The sequence below is a fragment of the Nestor notabilis genome, unplaced genomic scaffold, assembly GCF_000696875.1.
Source record: "Nestor notabilis isolate BGI_N333 unplaced genomic scaffold, ASM69687v1 scaffold5753, whole genome shotgun sequence".
In the NCBI taxonomy this organism is placed as follows: domain Eukaryota; kingdom Metazoa; phylum Chordata; class Aves; order Psittaciformes; family Psittacidae; genus Nestor; species Nestor notabilis.
The window spans coordinates 51567-70440 of NW_009921383.1; the positions used below are offsets into that span (position 1 = coordinate 51567).

Below are 18874 nucleotides of genomic sequence, written 5' to 3' on the forward strand. Positions count from 1 at the left end.
TGAAGAAACCATGAAACCATCATCCCTAGTTGCAGAAACACAGTCCAACAAAACTCTTGAATACAAGTTACATGCTTTTGGATTATTTGTCACTCACAGAACAGAAAAGATAGATAATGCAAACCAAAAAGCCTTAAACCAGCTCTAATCAGCTGAGGTTTAATCTGCCTATTTCAACTGTGGTAGGGTGTGCACTAGTGAAAAGAGGCCCAAGGCTAAGAATTGTCCATTTCTCAAATCCAATTTGCTCTCAACCAGAGTGAAAGTCCTGCCACCAACTAAACTATCTCCTCATTTAATAATCTGGCAATAAATCCCCAGAGCTTTCTGAAGACTATTTTAGCCAATGTTCAGACTGTACAGTCGGGAGATCCATAATGTTTTCCATTTAAAAAATAAATTGCTATCAGGTTTCATAGGAAAACACACATGTGTATCAATAATATTTTTACTTTCAAGAGTAGAACTGCTGGTAGAAAAGTCTCCCCTCTCCACAAATTTTTACTTGTATTAAAACCTGTGAAGTATACGTGGCTAGATATTTACAAAGACTATAAAACAACACTGGCAGGGTCTGGATGAAATCCTGTCATCTTGCTTATTTTCAGCCAGAAGGATGGCAGTTAAACTAAGAAGTGACTAAGGCATAGGATTTGAACCAGAAAAGATAGTTGGAGTTCTTTAATAATGAATGTTACAAGATGTGAAAGATGCTGGAAACACAAAGTAAGCTAAACTCCAGCCTAGAAAATAGAAAGTTCTAACTACCACATCAAACTCATTACTGGACCAGGGAAAACAATATTGAAATGTCTTTGTGCAGAAGTGACACTACTAATCCAGGGAGTGCAAATCTTTTCCTGGTACTGCACACATTGAAGCATCTGGCACCAAGAAGTTAAAAAACATGGAAAAGCAATCCCCGACTGCTGTTTTCAACAAAAGCTGATTAGCCTTACCTTGGAGACTGGGAGTTGAAGCAACGCTGGTTTGTTATACTCTTGCCAGTCCTCCATATGGACAGATTGGGAAGTGTAACACAAACCCTATACTGCTATTATGTAGCCAGCCACAAGAAGTAAAGCAAATACACTCAGATGGTCAAGAGTAAGTCATGGAGACAAAGTAAAAATCCCCTAAATCAACAAACCAGCCCTGATCAGAAAGGGGGCTAAACCAATGATTTCAAAATACAATTTAACTGCGCTAATCCCTACTATATAAAATGAGGGCCTGTCTGATGAAAAGAGGACGTTTGGCCTGATAATCTGCATGTTAAATTCCAAATCTCACCCAATGAGGCTACCTGTCTGCAGGATACAGAAGCAACTGAACTGCTGCTCAATATTAAAGTATTTATAGGCCAGTATTTTCTCCATTTGTAAACTGGCAGCGTAAACCTCCTTGACATTAGCATAGAAGAATCTAGCAAATCTAGCACAATCGGTTTTGTAATCAACTTCTAAGAGCCTACTAAAGCATGTTGTCAGTTATTGCAACACCACTTGGACAGCAAAGGATAAGAATCTCTATGGTGTAGGTTGTTCATTACCACCCTTAAACAAATATCAGCACTGTCACACCATCAAATGTATATGTAAATGTGCCAACCTTCAGAAACAAGATACTACCAACAGACTCAGGTAAAGGCACATGTGCACATTGGTAATGTATGTACACATCTGTCCCACAGCAAAAGAAAAAGAATTAGAGGAGAACAATAGGGTATCATCACAGAATCATAGAATCATAGAATGGTTTGGGTTGGAAGGGACCTTAAGATCATCTAGTTCCAATCCTCCTGCCACAGGCAGGGACACCTTCCACTAGACCATGTTGTGCAAAGCCTGATCCAGCCTGGCTTGTGAAAATTTCCAGGGATGTGCCATCAACAACTTCTCTGGGCAACTTGTTCCAGTGCCTCACCATCTTATCATAGAATCATAGAATAGTTAGGGTTGGAAAGGACCTTAAGATCATCTAGTTCCAACCCCCCTGCCATGAGCAGGGACACCACACACTAAACTATGTCGCCCAAGGCTCTGTCCAATCTGGCCTTTAACACCACCAGGGATGGAGCATTCACAACTTCCTTGGGGAACCCATTCCAGTGCCTCACCACCCTCACTGTGAAGAACTTCTTCCTTAGATCTAACCTAAACTTCCCCTGTTTAAGTTTAAACCCATTCCCACTTGTCCTACCACTAGCATCCCTAATGAAGAGTCCCTCCCCAGCATCCTTGTAGGCCCCCTTCAGATACTGGAAGGCTGCTACAAGGTCTCCACGCAGCCTTCTCTTCTCCAGGCTGAACAGCCCCAACTTTCTCAGCCTGTCTTCATACAGGAGGTGCTCCAGCCCCCTGATCATCCTCGTGGCCCTCCTCTGGACTTGCCCCAGCAGCTCCATGTCCTTTTTATGTTGAGGACACCAGAACTGGACACAATACTCCAAGTGAGGTCTCACAAGAGCAGAGTAGAGGATCACCTCCTTTGACCTGCTGGTCATGCTTCTTTTGATACAGCCCAGGATACGGTTGGCTTTCTGGGCTGCAAGCGCACACTGCCTGCTCATGTTGAGTTTATCTTCATAGTGAACAATCATTAACAGATTTATAGATTGTACATGTGTGTATGCTTATCTGTATTTATTACATGAAATACTAATCAGAAAAATATGAAACCATTTTAAATCTATTTGGGATTGCAAATGAACAGTAGTCAGGTCTTTTCAAATTCAGCAGCAATAAAATATCATCATATTCTTCTGTTTATATATTCCTGTTACCCATCCTAAAAACCTTGAAAATTCTCAGACACCACAGGGACAGCCCAAGGGGTCAGCACAGCTGGAGGTGAGGACTTGAGCAGCTCTCACAGGCCTCAAGGCATCCAGAAGCCACACAGCCATCTGCTGCATACCCCACCTGAGCAATGTTGCAATGACAGGGGAGGAATGATATGTAAGCAAACCTGGTACCTACCCTTCCAGAGTTTCTCTCCTTCACAGTAGCAAACTATGGAAGCTCCTGTAACTCATGCCACTACTCACAACTGGACCTTGCCCTCTTCCTTTGCTAAACAAAACTGGACCACAGGAGTACCCTAATCTACATCTAAACTGCTTGCCTGCCCAATATTCAAGAGCATTATAGAAGCACCAAAGTCTGTCAGCATATGAGCAATTCACACTTAAAACTTCAAAAGTATTTCCTCAAACTAGCCAGTGTTCAGCATGTCTTTCTATTCAAAACCTAGGTCTAATACATATGCTTCATAAGATACCTTAAAACTCAAGAAAACGGTTTGTTTTCATCTCAGGGGTGTGGAGGAAGCAGACTCTAAAGCTGCAATCACCATGGGAGCAAAACAGATACAAAAGTCGCTGGCACTTGGAGGGGATCAGATGGTGAACTTTTTGCCTGCAGCTGTTAACACAGCTCACAACTCTTGGTTGGTGCTGTGCAAGACACAACACGAAGTCAAATCCTGTCCCAAAGAGCTTAATATATATAGCCACAAAGTAATGCACGTAAACAGGTAAGTCTGCTGCAAGAGAGTCCTCTTGAAGGCAACTGCAGTCTCATGAGATGCAGCAAATAGTTTACATGGGCGCAGTTGTACTATGGCCCAAAAAACTCAGCTGGCCAAGGAAGTAAGGTTACTTAAGGTGGAAAGTTGACACAGGTGTTTAAAAAAACCCCCAGAATCCCAGGTTTTCTGGACTCACAAGGAATTGCATTTTCAGCCACCTGAACTCATCAAAAGGAAAATACTGAAAAAATGCTACAGCAAGCATCTCCGTAACAGACTAAAGTAAAATACATACAGGAAATAGCTGCCTTATATAAAGTACAACAGTGTGACAAGTGTAGGTAGATGCTAATTTTAGTGGCAAACACTGTAATCTTGGTCTGATCAACTATCTCTATCTGTGCTGGATGCCTCCACCCTCCACAATACGAAGGGAAGTAGCAGTCTGCTGGCAGCAGCAGACTATCTGCTAAGCAACTCATCCAGGGAGAAACAGCAGCCTCAAGATTCCCTTCTACACATAACCCATCTCACATCCGAGATCTGATAAAATACAGCAGATCCCATTAAGCATAACTGAAAGACTGCCATTAATTTTAAATGTTACCTACAGGTATATAAAAATGTCCTAGATTCAGGGACAGACCTTGAGGAATAATACATAAAATGGAAAGAAAGCAGCCAAAAATCTATTCTGCGTTTTATATTGTGTTCCTACCTCTGGTGAGAAATGATGCCTTTTGCTTTATATTCAGGGTATGACAGCAGTTTTATAGAAGGCCCACACACTTCTTTTAAGACATTTTTTAATTTGCAAAGAATACATCACTTGGCTCTACTGAAAGTAAAAATGGATGATGGCTAACATTTTTCTTTCTTCTTTTTTTTTTTAAACAAATACAGCTACATGGCATAAGAACTTAAAACACCCATTCTAAAATCTCAGGAATCCACTAGCTATACTTGTGGAGAGCCAGGTGAAGATTTGTGCTCACTATTGTACCTCAAGTTTTCAACTCTGCATCTTAAGGTGCATGCTCCATGCAGATGTAGCACTATGGTACAAATCAACTTTTACGAAATATGGGCTAACCATTATGGATATTTGTATTTCAAAACAATACATTTGAAATACCTATTCCTGCTTGCCTGAAACTGAGAGCTGGTCTGAGAGCTGAAGACACACAGAGAAAGAAGAGCTATTTACAACGGGGATGTACCAGCACACTTTTGTTTTCTCAGACAGTTTTTGGTATGTTTACAGTTTCTGAAGTTTTGATTATGGATTAAATTCACTAAGATAAAGACAACTAAAGCATATCACTCTTCCTCTGTATTTACACTTCACAAAGAGCTGTTGCCTGTGCAATAGAACATCAATTGGATGATCTACACTTTGTGCAGTCCAAAATTCCCAATGGGGGACACAGAGAGAATGAATTAAGAGAAATTAAGAATTTTCTTCTCCCTCTCACATCAGTATCTGCAACACTGAAGACACACAGACTATCTAAGTAAGAAATGTTTTTTCAAATTTGTTTCATCTCTCCTTCATAGTCTAGAAATACAGCATTTGCATGAATATGGAATCTGATTTTGTGCAGTGTTTTTGTAAAAGAAAAAGTGCATACACTTGATAGTGAAACAGTGAGATCCAGCAGTTCAATGCAACTCACATCTGCCTTATGTTTCTTCTCCTGCTGCTAAAACAAAGCTAAGGAGTGATCTAAAGCATTGTTTGTACATGCTTTAGATACCCCAAGCACTGCAGTTTCCTTTAATGTCAATGTCACCTGGGTCATTTCTGTCAGAACTGCAGTAATTTTAACTCAGGTAATTCTTTGTTTCAGTAATTTAAATCCTCACCCATACAACTTCACTATACAATTAAGATTGTGTAACCCACCAATATGACCATGAAAAGCAAATAATTAAGGTACCAAGCTATTCAATCCTTATCTACAAAAATCTTTCAGAACTACTACCACCTTCTTAAGGAGGAGGTAACCTAAAAAAGGGTTCTAGTCCCATTTTTCCAGCCTAAAAAGTTGTATGTGATACTGCTGGTAATGTACATGTATGTGCACAGAGTACTGCTGGCAAACAGGAGCACTAATTGTTCAGGGGCAATCCATGCATATGCACAATTGCTTGTGTATATGCAGACTCAGTGTTCTATCCAGCACTTCTCTATGGAAGTACTGAAGAAACAAACAAGTAATACATGGCTCAGAATATAATGCCCCAGCTAATACCTTGCAAAAATATTTATTCAGCTCATATTGAGCATCTCAATTCAAAGCATGCTTAAAAAATATACATTTGAGTACTTTCATGATTCAGTTTTTTACATTTTTCTATTCAATTTAACTTCCATTCTTATCTGGGTTAAAGGTAACAAAAACTTTTAATACTTCTTCTTCTTTTTTTTTTTTTTTTTTTTTTTTTTTTTTTTTTTGGTCAGATTCGTTTTAGCTTGGCTAAGTTTCAAAATCATCACATTGTCACACAAATGTTCACCTAATTACCAGCTAGGGAACAGGACAATGGCTGGAAAAGCCATCAGGGCAGGGCTGCTGCTTTGGATGCTGATATTGTTTACATGAATGGGAATACGAAACCACAGCCTAAAATAGATGGTATGAGTACTCCTTTGGAGATCATTCTTTCTCTACTGATTACAGAGAAAGCCTTGATGAGCACTTCAGGTCACCAGTTAAATGGCCATGTCACACTCAGTTTTATCTTTTACTTCCAATAGAAAGCCACATTTATTTACAGCAAAGAAACCAGACATAAACTGCAAGTTTCACTTTCCAATATTATAAAGATGTCACGATTTGAGCAAAAATCAATACTAGTTGTGACAAAAAAGGTAAATTGGTTTACTTTTAGTACTTAAGAAATATAGTCTGTTATGTATTTTTCTGTGTAAAATTATACAACTTCAACACAAATATTAATAGAAGTATGGACTACATAAGAATATTCATTCAAATGAAAATGGGGATAGTAATTTTCAAGACAGTTACACCTCCACCACTTTCCTTCTCAATTTATAATGGAGTTCATAGTTTGCATGTATTATCTAAGAAAAGTATTAAACATTGAACATTACAGTTTTTATAGTAATGAGTTTGCACTCTTTAGCAAACATCAAACAAGGAATATGGCTGTTGTTAATAACCATGTGTTTGTGCTGTTAATGTGAATCATTTTATTTACCAGTCACACTCATGCTCAGCCCGAGATAACTTCACCTACTGAATCAATGAAGAACATTAACCTCCAAGGTAAAAAAATCGCCTTACTAGCAATACGATACAAGAGCATAGTTAAGAATTACGAGAGAAGGAAAATTGATCAAACAAAATTTGTTAGAACACCTAGCTATTACAGCATCTATTTTTCAGAGCACCATTTATTCTTTGCAGAATGAAGTGTAGGAACTAGATGCATGTGGTGTTAGTATTTTGTATCAAAGCAAATACACAAGAAGTTTAGCCTCACTTCAAGATCTAGTCCTCAACGAAACACCCTTTTATGCTAAACTCCTATACGCTACCTCTGCGGTTGCACAGCATCCTTTCCATTCCATGTAGTCTCATAAAACAGGAAAAAGGAGGTGGCAGAGCTGGAGGAATCTCTGTCAGTACCATAGTAAAGTTTTCTACACTAGGCAATGAATTAGTCTTATGACAGCCAGCACTGAGAAGCAGACCCAGCAATTCAGGCAGCAGTATTCTTTATCACATAGTGGGAAAGTGGCTCAGTACCAAGTTGAAGGAACAATTATCCTTAACAAATCACAAACACCACTTAATACACCTGGACTTCTTTTTATGTATTCCTTTAACCAGTTAAATTGATGTGCTTAAATAGAAGTGTTACATGAATCAAAGAAATTATTTATATCAATGAAAGAGGGGAAGAAGTAATTATTAATATGCATTACAAACTCAAGATGACACTTTAACCAAATGTACAAATTCAAAAATGTTAATTCTACTACTGCTCAGAACAAGTGCAGCTAGTTTCTTTATAGCCTTTTTCAAAGAAAAGTTCACAATCTTTTTCCTGTCATCCCAGTTTCCACCATCCTTAGTCAAAAATATCTAAAAGCAGCTCTTAAATTGGACCATTAGCAGAAGTAACATTAAAGCTATATAATACCCCAAACAAAAAATCATTATGAACTCACAGACAAAACTATAATTAAACACCAGAGAATCATAGATTCTAGTTCCCACCTCCATGCCATGGGCAGCGACGCCTCACCCTAGACCATGTCGCCCAAGGCTCTGCCCAACCTGGCCTTGAACACTACCAGGGATGGAGCAGTTACCACTTCTTTGGGCAACCTGTGCCAGTGCCTCACCTCCCTCACAGTAAAGAACTTCTTCCTAATATCTAACCTGAACTTCCCCAGTTTAAGTTTAAACCCATTACCCCTTGTCCTATTGCTACAGTCCCTGATACAGAGTCCCCTTCCAGCATCCTTGTAGGCCACATAAGCAAATAGGTAAAAACTTTATGACAAATGTAGCTATCTACAGGTAACACAGGTGAAATTTAATGAACATATGCCATTGTGAACATTCCCTGTGCAATCAGTGTAAATCTGTCATTCCTTCTTAAGGAGCATGTAGCTTAGTTCCTTGCTCCTCTTCAACTTTTTTGTGAATCTGGATGCTAAAAATCCTTATGAGCTTGCTGAATATTACCTCACTGGTTAGTCTCTCAGTACAAATTTACACACAAAATTATGTATTGGTTATGATGCAAAAGCTGGTGAGATTCCCTGTACTTTCCTGCTTATATGCAGTTTTCAGAGTTCTTTTTATTACTTTTTAGCACATATCTGAACTTTTGAGAATGTCCAAAAATTTCAGCCTGAATGCACCATTTAACCTCTCTGTGAAGCCATCAGTATAAAAAATTAACATATCAAACAAGTCAAACATTTTGATGCCCATCTTATTTCTATGCAAGGCATTGCTATGCTTGTAACTCACAGTTATGCGCAGATAATACAGGATTTTTACATATGACCAAAATAACACTTTTACTAAAATTTTGTCATTAGGGAGTCAAATTCTCAATTTTAGATTTCTTTTTCTAGTGTTTGTTTTTTTCTTTTTAACCACTTCAATCAAGAAATTGTTGAAAAAGCACAGAAGACACATTTTTTTTTTCCCAGGATAATCTATGACTAAGGATTTACAAGCTTTAAAACTCTAGAGTTAGTCTGTTATCTTGGTTTAATGTAAAAACTGTGTTACAAAAACAGAAAAAGAAACATTGGTCTGGGGCTAAAAGAAGCAACTGAAGTTTATCATGGGAAAGAGAGAGAAAAAGTAAAACAAATGGGAAAGGAGACTGACTTAGTGGTCAGGCAGAAAGAAGTGCACTGTACTTGATTATAACAGAAAATACATAAAGAGATGCTTAAAACTGAGAATTTTCTACCCTGTCATCACCTGGTCATGTGTTTCTGTTGTCTTCTGTAATGGACAGATCTATAATCAAGCCAAACCAAACTGAATTCAGTTTTCTCAGAGATGAACACCCATAGACAGGTTGCCACTAAAGGCAGCTATTGGTGTGCTGAGGAAGTAGTATCATCCTTCTTTTTGTAGGACCTTGCACTCCACACTTTTGCCTACCCTTGCATAACTACGAACTGCTATTACACTGCATGGCATGGATAAAAATTCACTGTACTGTTCTTCCTCATCCTTTCCCAACTGGTAAAATGTGACTTCTCTGACTTCTTCAATATTGACCTGTTCCACCAAAGTACAATTAACTGGGATTTGACTAATATGTACCAGATTTTGAAGAGTTGGGTTTAATGTTTCGCATGCTCCCATTTAAATCATACATGAGGATGATACAGAGATGTGGAAAAGGAGCCAGTAACACTGGTTAAAGCAACCACTGCATTCTTCTGCATAACAGCAGGATGTTTTACTTTGAACAATTGTTTCAGATAAGCCCACTCTCTGGTAGCAAAAAGACAAATAATTTAGGGGAATGGCTTGACAAAGGATAAGAAACCAACAGAGCAAAAAGTATTTCTAAGCCTTTCATTTCAGTCAAAAAAATATCAGGTGCTACAATACTTCCGCTCATGCAAAGTTAAACAACAGGATTACCTAGTTATAAATCCAGAGTCATCTGCTCTCCCAATCATTCTTATTTTTTTTAATGCATGAATATTTAGTTGCAACATGCACAATACTAGGAAGATTTAAGTTTTCATCAAAGGTACTATAAATAGTGACGGACTTTTTCTAACAAGTTTCTGAGCTTTGAATAAGCAATACTGTAAAAAACGTGTTCTAGGTTTTATTCTTCCTACTGCATTGCATATTCTTATTTATAGACTTGTGTGATTACTCCCTACCCATTCAAATTGCTCATTTTCTTATTTATACTCTCTCGTGGTTATTCTCTACCTGTTCAAATTGCTTATTCTCATCTTTGCTTTAATCAGTGCTTCTAGAAACTGGTTTCTGTTAAAGAAGACAGCCTAGAAAGACGACAGCAAAAGAACTAAGGCAACAAACCCAGATATATGGATGGAAAAGGCCCTTAACTTTAACTATTCTCAGAGATTGACTGGAGAAATTTCACAGTGGTATTTGGAGAAGAACCCAAATATCCCCCTCCCAGGACTAAATGTCAAACTGAGAGGGTCACATATTCAAACTAAAATTGCTAGTGACTCCACCTCAACTGGGGGACTAGAAAATCTCATCATTCTACAGTAATCTTTCATACTGAGTAATTCTTTTCTGGCATGCTATCCCATCAATGCTGATTAATGTCAGTCCACACAAAGCTAACAAGGGACTGACAGAGTCTACTCTATATGGGCTTGGGATCTGCTCATTTCTTTTAGATGTTCTGACTGAGCTGCATTTACATTAAATTAGAATATAACAAAAATGAGTCCACAGAATAAATATAGAAAAAATGGTTATGACCATTTAGGGACCTAGCATTGGAACATCCCAGTTGAAATCCAATTAAAAAAGATGAGAGTCTTTGTAAGTGTTTATGAAAAAAAATGTCATTTTCTTTATCACCAGTGTTGTAAAACAGCTTTCTGACTGATGAAACTGACAGTTTCAGTTTTGTTCTATTTAAAAATAACACAAATTCTCCAATTACAGCATATCAGTTTTGTCCTATTTAATGTTCTCTCCATCAGCTTCATTCGCCCAAAAGCTGGGCTACCTCTACCCTGTGGACTACGGTCACCCCCAGTTTCACTCCCAAACTAACTCGTTTCTCAGGCTCCATTCTGGAGAAAGCCAATTTGTTCTTCTTGGGAAAAAGGCAAAGCATGGCCAAGAGGTTAGTTTGCTTCTGATAGAGAATACGGATGTAAACCATGCCAAGATTGGCTCCTCCTGCCACAGGCACTCCACCACTACTCCAGCATGCTATGTCCTCAGATGCCTTCACATCATGCCCGATGGCAAACTATCATGCCTCCAGCTCCATGTTTCCAGAATAGCATTGCTGTGGGCTGTATTATTTTTGGCGCTTAGAACCAAAGAACCACACACATGTAAACCAAAGAGTACGTGAGGGCCAAAGAAAAATACCATGAGCCAAAGGCAATGCTGTGTTGTCACAGCATATCTGCTCCAGATGGTCAGAGGGCCTTCATTCCCTGTCACAGTACACAAAAACGGTATAGACTTTTGTCTATACTGGTTTTATTAATAGACAGAGAGAGAAGCAAATTAACTAAATAAATCATGAAACACATCAAAGGGAGAGAGAAAAAAATACAAGGAAGGAAGTATGGAAGAAAATAATTATGTTTTGGTTCTTTACATTAGTCTTCATGCAATAGTTTAGAAGCCAGAATAATTATCTGTTCACAATGGCAAAATAATGAAATAGCCAGTAAAAGTTTTAGAACACAGTATTTACCAATTGGGTATTTTAATAATACTAACTTTAAACAGATAATGAACTTTGAACTAATCATAAAGATCATGAAACGTTCATAAATTGCTACTGAGGAAACCCAATACCTTGTGAGAAAAATGGTAAATATTTAATTAATAGTTAATTAAATCTTAGGAGTCCAATTACCTGTAAAGGAATTATAAAGGAAACACTGTAAAAGAAACTGGTAGCCAAAGAGAGAGAACTTTAAAAACATGTCTGTGCAGAAATACTTACCAATCTGCTATGCAACTGAATGTCAATAATTTATCCTACTCATTTAAATATGCATGTCTTTTTCCCAGTGTATTTTAAGCCATTTCATTCCATAGAATCAAATTCTGAGGTTTCCCCAAATCCAAAACAGATGGAAGATAATGAGGAAAAAACAGAAAGTCAAAGCATAATTATGATTTTTAGCACGCTTTTAGGGATGAACAATTTGTCAAGCTGCGCTCTTGACAAAGAATTCACAAGATATGGGAAGCCATTTCTCTGCTAGTGCTTACAGCGTAACTAACACCAATAATAATCATCTAAATAATTGACATACTAGGGTCAAATTATCCCAGCATCAAGTCTGGACAGAAAAATAAGTCATTCTTCTTGATAAATACCTCCTAGAAATATCATTTTGTTATTAAATAATTTGGTAGTGTAGAAATGTTAGATATTTCTAATAGCTAGATTTTTAAATCATTACCATTCATTGATTTGAGATACACTATGATAATATAAGCCAGGTGAGAATATTTCTTTTGCATACCTTTACAGAGATGTTACCACTGCCTTCAAATGAGCTTTCCCATTAAATAAAAATGCACTGAACACACTGAAGCCTATGTACAAAGATAGGAACACATATATAGTATTTTTAAAGATCTTTTCAAAAAGCAGTTTGCATTTTTAGTACTAATTCTTTTAAATTCATGACACTTCTACTTCTTGTTAGTATTGGGTTTCAGTCCTTCTCTTAGTTTTCAAGCTACTGAAGAATGCATGCAGTGTGGTCTCTTCCCTACCAATGGTTTTATTTAAGTATTTATATAATACTTCAATTAACAGTGTAATATTCTTGCCATTTTTCCACACACACCTTTAATTCCTTCAAAAATGGACACCTTTCTTGTGTTTCTTAATACCTCTCTGCATACAATGACTTTTCTAAAATAATTGTGAAAAGTTCAGTAATCTTACTAATTTCTGAAAGGCTCTAACTTGTGTATTCAAATTTTCCAAGTGACTCTTTCCTCAATGTAAGACAGTTTTCAATCACTTCTAATCACGCATTTTTCTATTCTTGCTTATCCCCCTCATCAATTTAAAAAGCAAGGCATACTTGATTTAGTCTACTTTTAATTAAAGGGCCTCTTTCCTTATACGTTTTTCCTGATAATATTAGAAGTAACTTCTAGTGCTTTTGGCTTCTCCTACACTATCCTCCTACTCTTATGTTCTCTACAGAAAATGCGTGGCTAGTTCTATAGATTTTCCTTGAGTACTTTTCACTTCCAGCATCTTCTGGAAGTCCTTCTTTCCCCCTGGTATTTTTTAATAATTAGACATAAAGTGCACAGGGTTCATTTTACATATTTTTAATGTGTTATATGAATATTTTTTTTTAAGGTTTTTTTTTTTGCATATTGAGTTGAAATAGTTCACAATCTACAAACAACAAATCCTCTTTTCATATTACCAACATTTCCTCCCTGGTCAGAGAAAGTAAATGCTCCTTGATATGTACAGTGGTTTCTACTCAGCACCAGGAGACTAAGAAAAGCAAGAAGTAAATGAAATAGACAGGAATATGTTAGGAAAAGGGAGACAATCATGCTGTGCTGCAGTTAGGATAAAAGCCAACAAATAAGTTTGCCTAAAAGTAGCAAACTGCCTGATGAAGAAAGCAGTAATACAGGTTCTGCTACGAAGGTGTCTGGACTAACAGGTCACAAAATATACAGGACAATATGTCTCTAGCAACAAATGAACTCTGAAACTACAGCAAAAAGAAAATAAAATACAAATTCAAATAATGAATCATCTTTTCAACTAGTGAAGTTCCCCGAAAGTACACATTTGTCATCCACGGTATGACATGGTAGGATGCCAGTTGCTTACCTTAAACATGTATTCATAAAGAAAGATTATCTTGCTGTTTTTCTGTATGCTTACTCAGAAGTAAGACATGCTTCCATAAATTTCATTGTCATTAGTACTTGAAAACACTTGTAATATGCAAAGGCACTCTTTCAGGCAATCCCAAGAGGTTGTAACACTTTAAAAAAAATGCTACTAATCCAAGTATCAGAATCCTCTCCTTAACTCCAACTGTCTACATATGCTCATAATTCTCACTTTTGACCTCTGTTAGATTTTGATCTTTCTTATTATTCGTACATCTGCCCAGACACTGATGGACCTTTTAAGGAACCACAGCTGTATTTGACCAAATGATCTCTGAGCCGGTAAGAATACATCAGCTGCTCAATTTTCATCAGAAGAGATCTGATGCCCTGCTAATTGCAGAACTTTATTTTGAATATTATGTAATATGCATACTCATTTGCTAAGTCATCTGTGTTTCTTCACCAATGACTAGTATCATAAAGTAACTGAAAGGTCTTTATCTTTTCCTTGCCAAAAGTTCTCTCCTTAAAAATATCATATAAAAGAAACTAGAACACTGTCCATCATTCTTGTCACTGATGTGCATGTGGAACATTTACAATGTCCAAGCACTGTTTAGATTACTCTCCACTGCTGACACCTTGCATTTCTTTCTCAAAGTACTAAGGCTGCTTGCATCTCTGTTTAGTCACTTATTTTCTTCTGATTAGAGATGAGTCATACAATCTGGGTCTAGATTGTTTTTTTAAAAATCAAACTACCCTTCAGTTACCAAGAGCAGTACCTCTTTCTATAGTATATAATTACTTGTTTTCTCAACCTTGTTTGTAACGATAGGATTTGTCTTACCTAACTTTACCCAGCTAAATGTTATTTGCACTATCTTAAAATAGGCATCTCTCATAAGAGTGGGATGAATCCCCAGCTAGATGTGCCTGTCTCCCTTTATTAGATATAAAAAGAGCATAAACAGCTAACAAACCCAGCTAATATATGGCCTGGAGCAAGTAATTTGAAATGTTAAAACGGAAAGTGTATAGCATTAGTTTACCCACTTGTCTCCTTGGGGACATAACGCAGATATACATTTTTTAAAGCATTCTGAAACTCAAATGCAACCTCAAAAATGAAATTCCCTAAAATACAGTCTCCCTCTCAAGCTTGCTTGGAACAATCTGGGAAGGTACTTTGCAGTTTAATGGTGCATTTTTCTTTGTTGTAGGAGCCAGATATACACTAATTCATTTGGGACATTATTTTTTTTCTTTCTCCTGTTTATTGTTCACTGTATTTGGGGAACCTGGACTGTTACAGTTCCTCCACTTACGAAGCCAGTTTTGCTTGTCACTTCCACCCCAGAGCTTCCAAACTCTGTCAGTGGACCATGTTATAATGATTTTCACTTCGTTAGTCACCTGCACTGTTTATAACTCTCCTCTTTAGTGGTCTCTGGCCTCATTATCAGTTCACATTGGTTCTGGCAACTGACAAGTTGCCAACTGGTTACTTTTGCTCTTTTAAATTATTCATATTGATTACTTTGACAAATGTGACGTACATGTTGGCCTGGAAATGCAGACAAAGCAGAGAGAGGCACAAAACCTCCTTCAGTTTTTATTATAGCGGCTACTCCAAGTTATCTGAAAAGGTATTTTAATATTGCAGACCTTTTTATACACTGCAAGCTTCACGGAACAAAGAATATATATTTCTCTGTGTATAAGGCACCTAATAAATTTTTAAGAATATTTTAGTATTAACAAGAATATCAGGCATAGGTACTAATCATCTCATGTCTTCTTTAATAACATCCTACCCATGCCCATCTCAGCAAATAGGGCTTTTTATTTGTTTGAGCAACCTAACACTTCAGGTTTATCTTTGCCTTCTGGAAAAGAGTTCTCCACTGGTCTATAACACTGTCCTAAAGAATTAGGTTACTTACAGATTTGATTGCCCTTTTATCTACTTCTTGTATTTTGAACAAGCTACCAAGTGAGTATAACTCTGACATGCTAAACTCAGTTCAAGTACTAAAATATTGAGTATTTCCTGAAGATGCTTATATAAAACAAATACAAGGTGAGCAAGATCTGAATTCAATGGATTAAACCTCACTTTAGGATTTTCAGATGCTCGATGCTGTACGTTTTTTTTAAAATCATTAGCTAGCAAGTAACACAGAAGTGCATGTAACTGCTTCCCAGTCTCTCACAGCATTGACTGTCTCTGTTTCCCAGAGCTTTTAATAGCATCAACCTTCCCCCTCATCAAGACTTTTTTTGGAACAGGTCACTTACTTTGTAATACGGTCAATGTTAGCAATTTGCTTCTGGTTCCGGATTATTTCTATAGCTGCCCAAAGATGCTGGATAGCCTTTGTATCTGCCTGTCGCCTCTTCGTTAAGCGTGCCATGACCTGTTTACTTGATCAGCTGCAGCCGATAAATAAAAAAGATACACCAAAAAGTTAATCATGAATTATGAAATGGATTACATGATGATCATATTGCAATAGATATGATTACAAGGAAAAGAATTTAACTTACAGCAATTCAATTTGTATACAGCAAGTTTTCTTATGCTTAAAGAGCAGTAAAAAGCAAAAAGTGCAGCTTACAAGAACCCCTTTCACATCGCATAGTCTACACAGAAGACAAAAGGCGAGCAGTAAAATTTATCAAATCAGCAGCAAACAACTTATCAAAGTGGCTATAGAAAAGTCAGTTCACATCTCAGTTCCCTAAGATTTGGTAAAAAGCACAAGCTGCTCTGGCCTGAAGCTTCCATAGCCTCCTTCATTGCCCAAAACCCTTAAAAAGTGAGTGTGCTTGACTACGTTACACAGAGAAAAAGTTGTACCCACAGTTTATTATACAATATAGTTCTCAGAGTATTACTTTCACATTTTTGTAACTTGCAACTATTTAAGAAATCCATTCTATGAGCAGGAACTAGAAGTATATTTTCATGGATGACAAACATTTAAAAAAATATTCTGGAGCAATTCCATTTGCTGTAACATGCTAAACCCTAACAGGACCAAAGTGCTTCTGATGGCATTTACCCATCTAACCAACCCTGAACAGGAACATAATGAGCATCTGGCTTTGTTTACAAATTTTCCAAAAGCTTGAGGCAATGAGTACAGATAAGCCATAAATCGCCTACAGCTCTACTACAGGCACAGAATCCCTTTTTAAAAGCTTAACGATGCATTCTGATCACTAAATAACTTTCTTCCAGTGCCACCACTTTCTCAATGAAAAAAGTGACTGATTTATGACTGCTACCAAGGTCTGTAATTTATTTTAGAGCTCTGTCCTCAGGATGAACTATGTGGAATGCACGTGGATATTTGTAGCTAGCAGAGTATTAACTTCAGTAACCCAAAATAATATGAAAAATGCAAAACCACTACACCATCTGTGCAATGGTAAAGACGGGAATTTAAGTATTAAAAGTCTCTCTCCTCTCAAATTCACAAAAATTAAGCAGATTTGAGTATTCCATTAGTTGCAGCAATGTAATTTTCAAGTTGATGGGACCTACAGGTACTTGTCAGAGGGCTGTCAAGTTTCAGATATATTAGCTCTGCAATGCTCACTTACTCTACAGGTGTAATGAAATGAAGCACAACTTTCTATTGTTAAGGAGAAGAAATGATTTAACAGCACTATACTTAACATTATGTAGCCCATTAAAAAACAAAAAGAAAAAAAAAGATGATGTGAAGTGATACGTGCACCTCCAGGTGCGTGAGGCACCTCCGGCTACTGGAGATAGGAGGGAAGAGCAGAACAGAGCGGCACTTGTGGAGACACATTGTGGCTACACATCGACCCCACATTTCTGCTTTAGAAATCTCTTCCCGCTGGGACTTAAAGCAAGGGCAACTGGATGGATCTCCCAGAAAAGAAAGGCCAAGAGTACATTTTTGGGGGAAGAATAAGAGGGAATATGACAGACATACGGCTAAGACTGACAGCCAGTAGATAGCATCGCCTGCGAATGGTTCAGAGAAAGAAAGCTTCTATTTGGAATAGTGAGAAAAGACACTGCATCCCCGTGAGCTCCTCTGCATTCATTTCACAAAACATAAGGCCCTTACAAGTAAAAAAGCCCTCCTAATTTGTAAGAGAAACATAAGATTATTTATAGAATTTAATTCTTAAGGAAAATGGACCTGTAAAATACAAAAACAGGTTAGATATTAACACAAAAAAAAATGACAATCTTTACACCCCTATTATATTAGCATAAAACTCCTTTCCTAACACGTAACTGACTGAAAGTGAAATAATTATTTTTGTTCTAGCTCTATAAACTATACGCTTTAAAAGCTGTTAGCTGATACGGAGGTCCGCAGGCCAGACACAGAGCCTCTTACGCAGTATCATGTCCTCATGTGAGGATCAAGGAGGAAACACTCATCCTTCTCAACCCTGCTATCAGTGTGAAACAACAGATCAGTTCTCAGTTTATTCTGTAATGAACAAAGTGGGTCCTGTTATCCCTGCTACTTTAAAAATAACTGTTATTTTTGGCAGCCTGGCATATGGCTGACCGTGTGAGAGCCGCACTCAGCGTGCCTGGCAGAGGGGGAAGGCGGTGGCTTCCTCTCATACCCCTGCGATGCCTGGGCCCAAGGGCCCCAGCACCGGGCAGGGCCCTGGAGAACCCATCTGCTGCCTCAGCGTGGCCCCGCGTCCCTGTTGCACAGCTGAAGGAAAGGCTGACCTTCAGGGCTAAGGACGTCCCTCTCATGTCTCCAGAGCAGCACAAGAAGCCCACGTCCCAGACAGGGAGAGGGAGAATGAAGGACTGCTGTAATTATGAGTTCCTGAAGCCCTGTGGTTGCAGAGCTGCACCTCAGATGGGTGCCAGTGGGCAGAGGAGGGCCTCTCCCTGCAGAGGTCCTATGGGCTCCGTGTTTCCTTTGGAGTGCGCTTCGGGAACACATTTCCCTGCCACCCCTGCCCCATCCTTATCGGTCTTTGCTGGCTTGGAGCACGCAAACACTATGCTCTGTGCAATGGCTAACTCCAACCCACAGCACAAGCGTGCACCTCTGAGGCCCCAGCCACTGCCGGGAGGTCACTCCATGGGACCAGACTGGACATGGTCTGAAGTAACACCCCCAAAATACAGCTGGTGTGGATGCCCACCTGAACTACTCCCTCCTGGCTGGTCCTGCTCCCCACCAGTGCTCACACAGGTACAGCCACGGCTCTTCCCCCTTTCT

The 18874-nt window shown here is 38.2% G+C and overlaps 1 protein-coding gene across 3 annotated transcripts in view; it reads right to left on the reverse strand.

The window, feature by feature from the left end:
* The window catches only part of ZMYND11 (zinc finger, MYND-type containing 11), a 64069-nt gene extending 48010 nt beyond the window's left edge, over positions 1-16059 (reverse strand). For 2 of the 3 annotated variants that reach the window (XM_010011120.1, XM_010011118.1), the window contains exon 1: positions 15930-16045. In XM_010011120.1, the coding sequence (XP_010009422.1) occupies positions 15930-16045 (116 nt within the window). Of the gene's footprint in view, positions 1-15929 lie in introns of all 3 variants that reach the window. The other variant, XM_010011119.1, reaches the window with a different exon arrangement.
* Positions 16060-18874: the final 2815 nt, after the last annotated feature.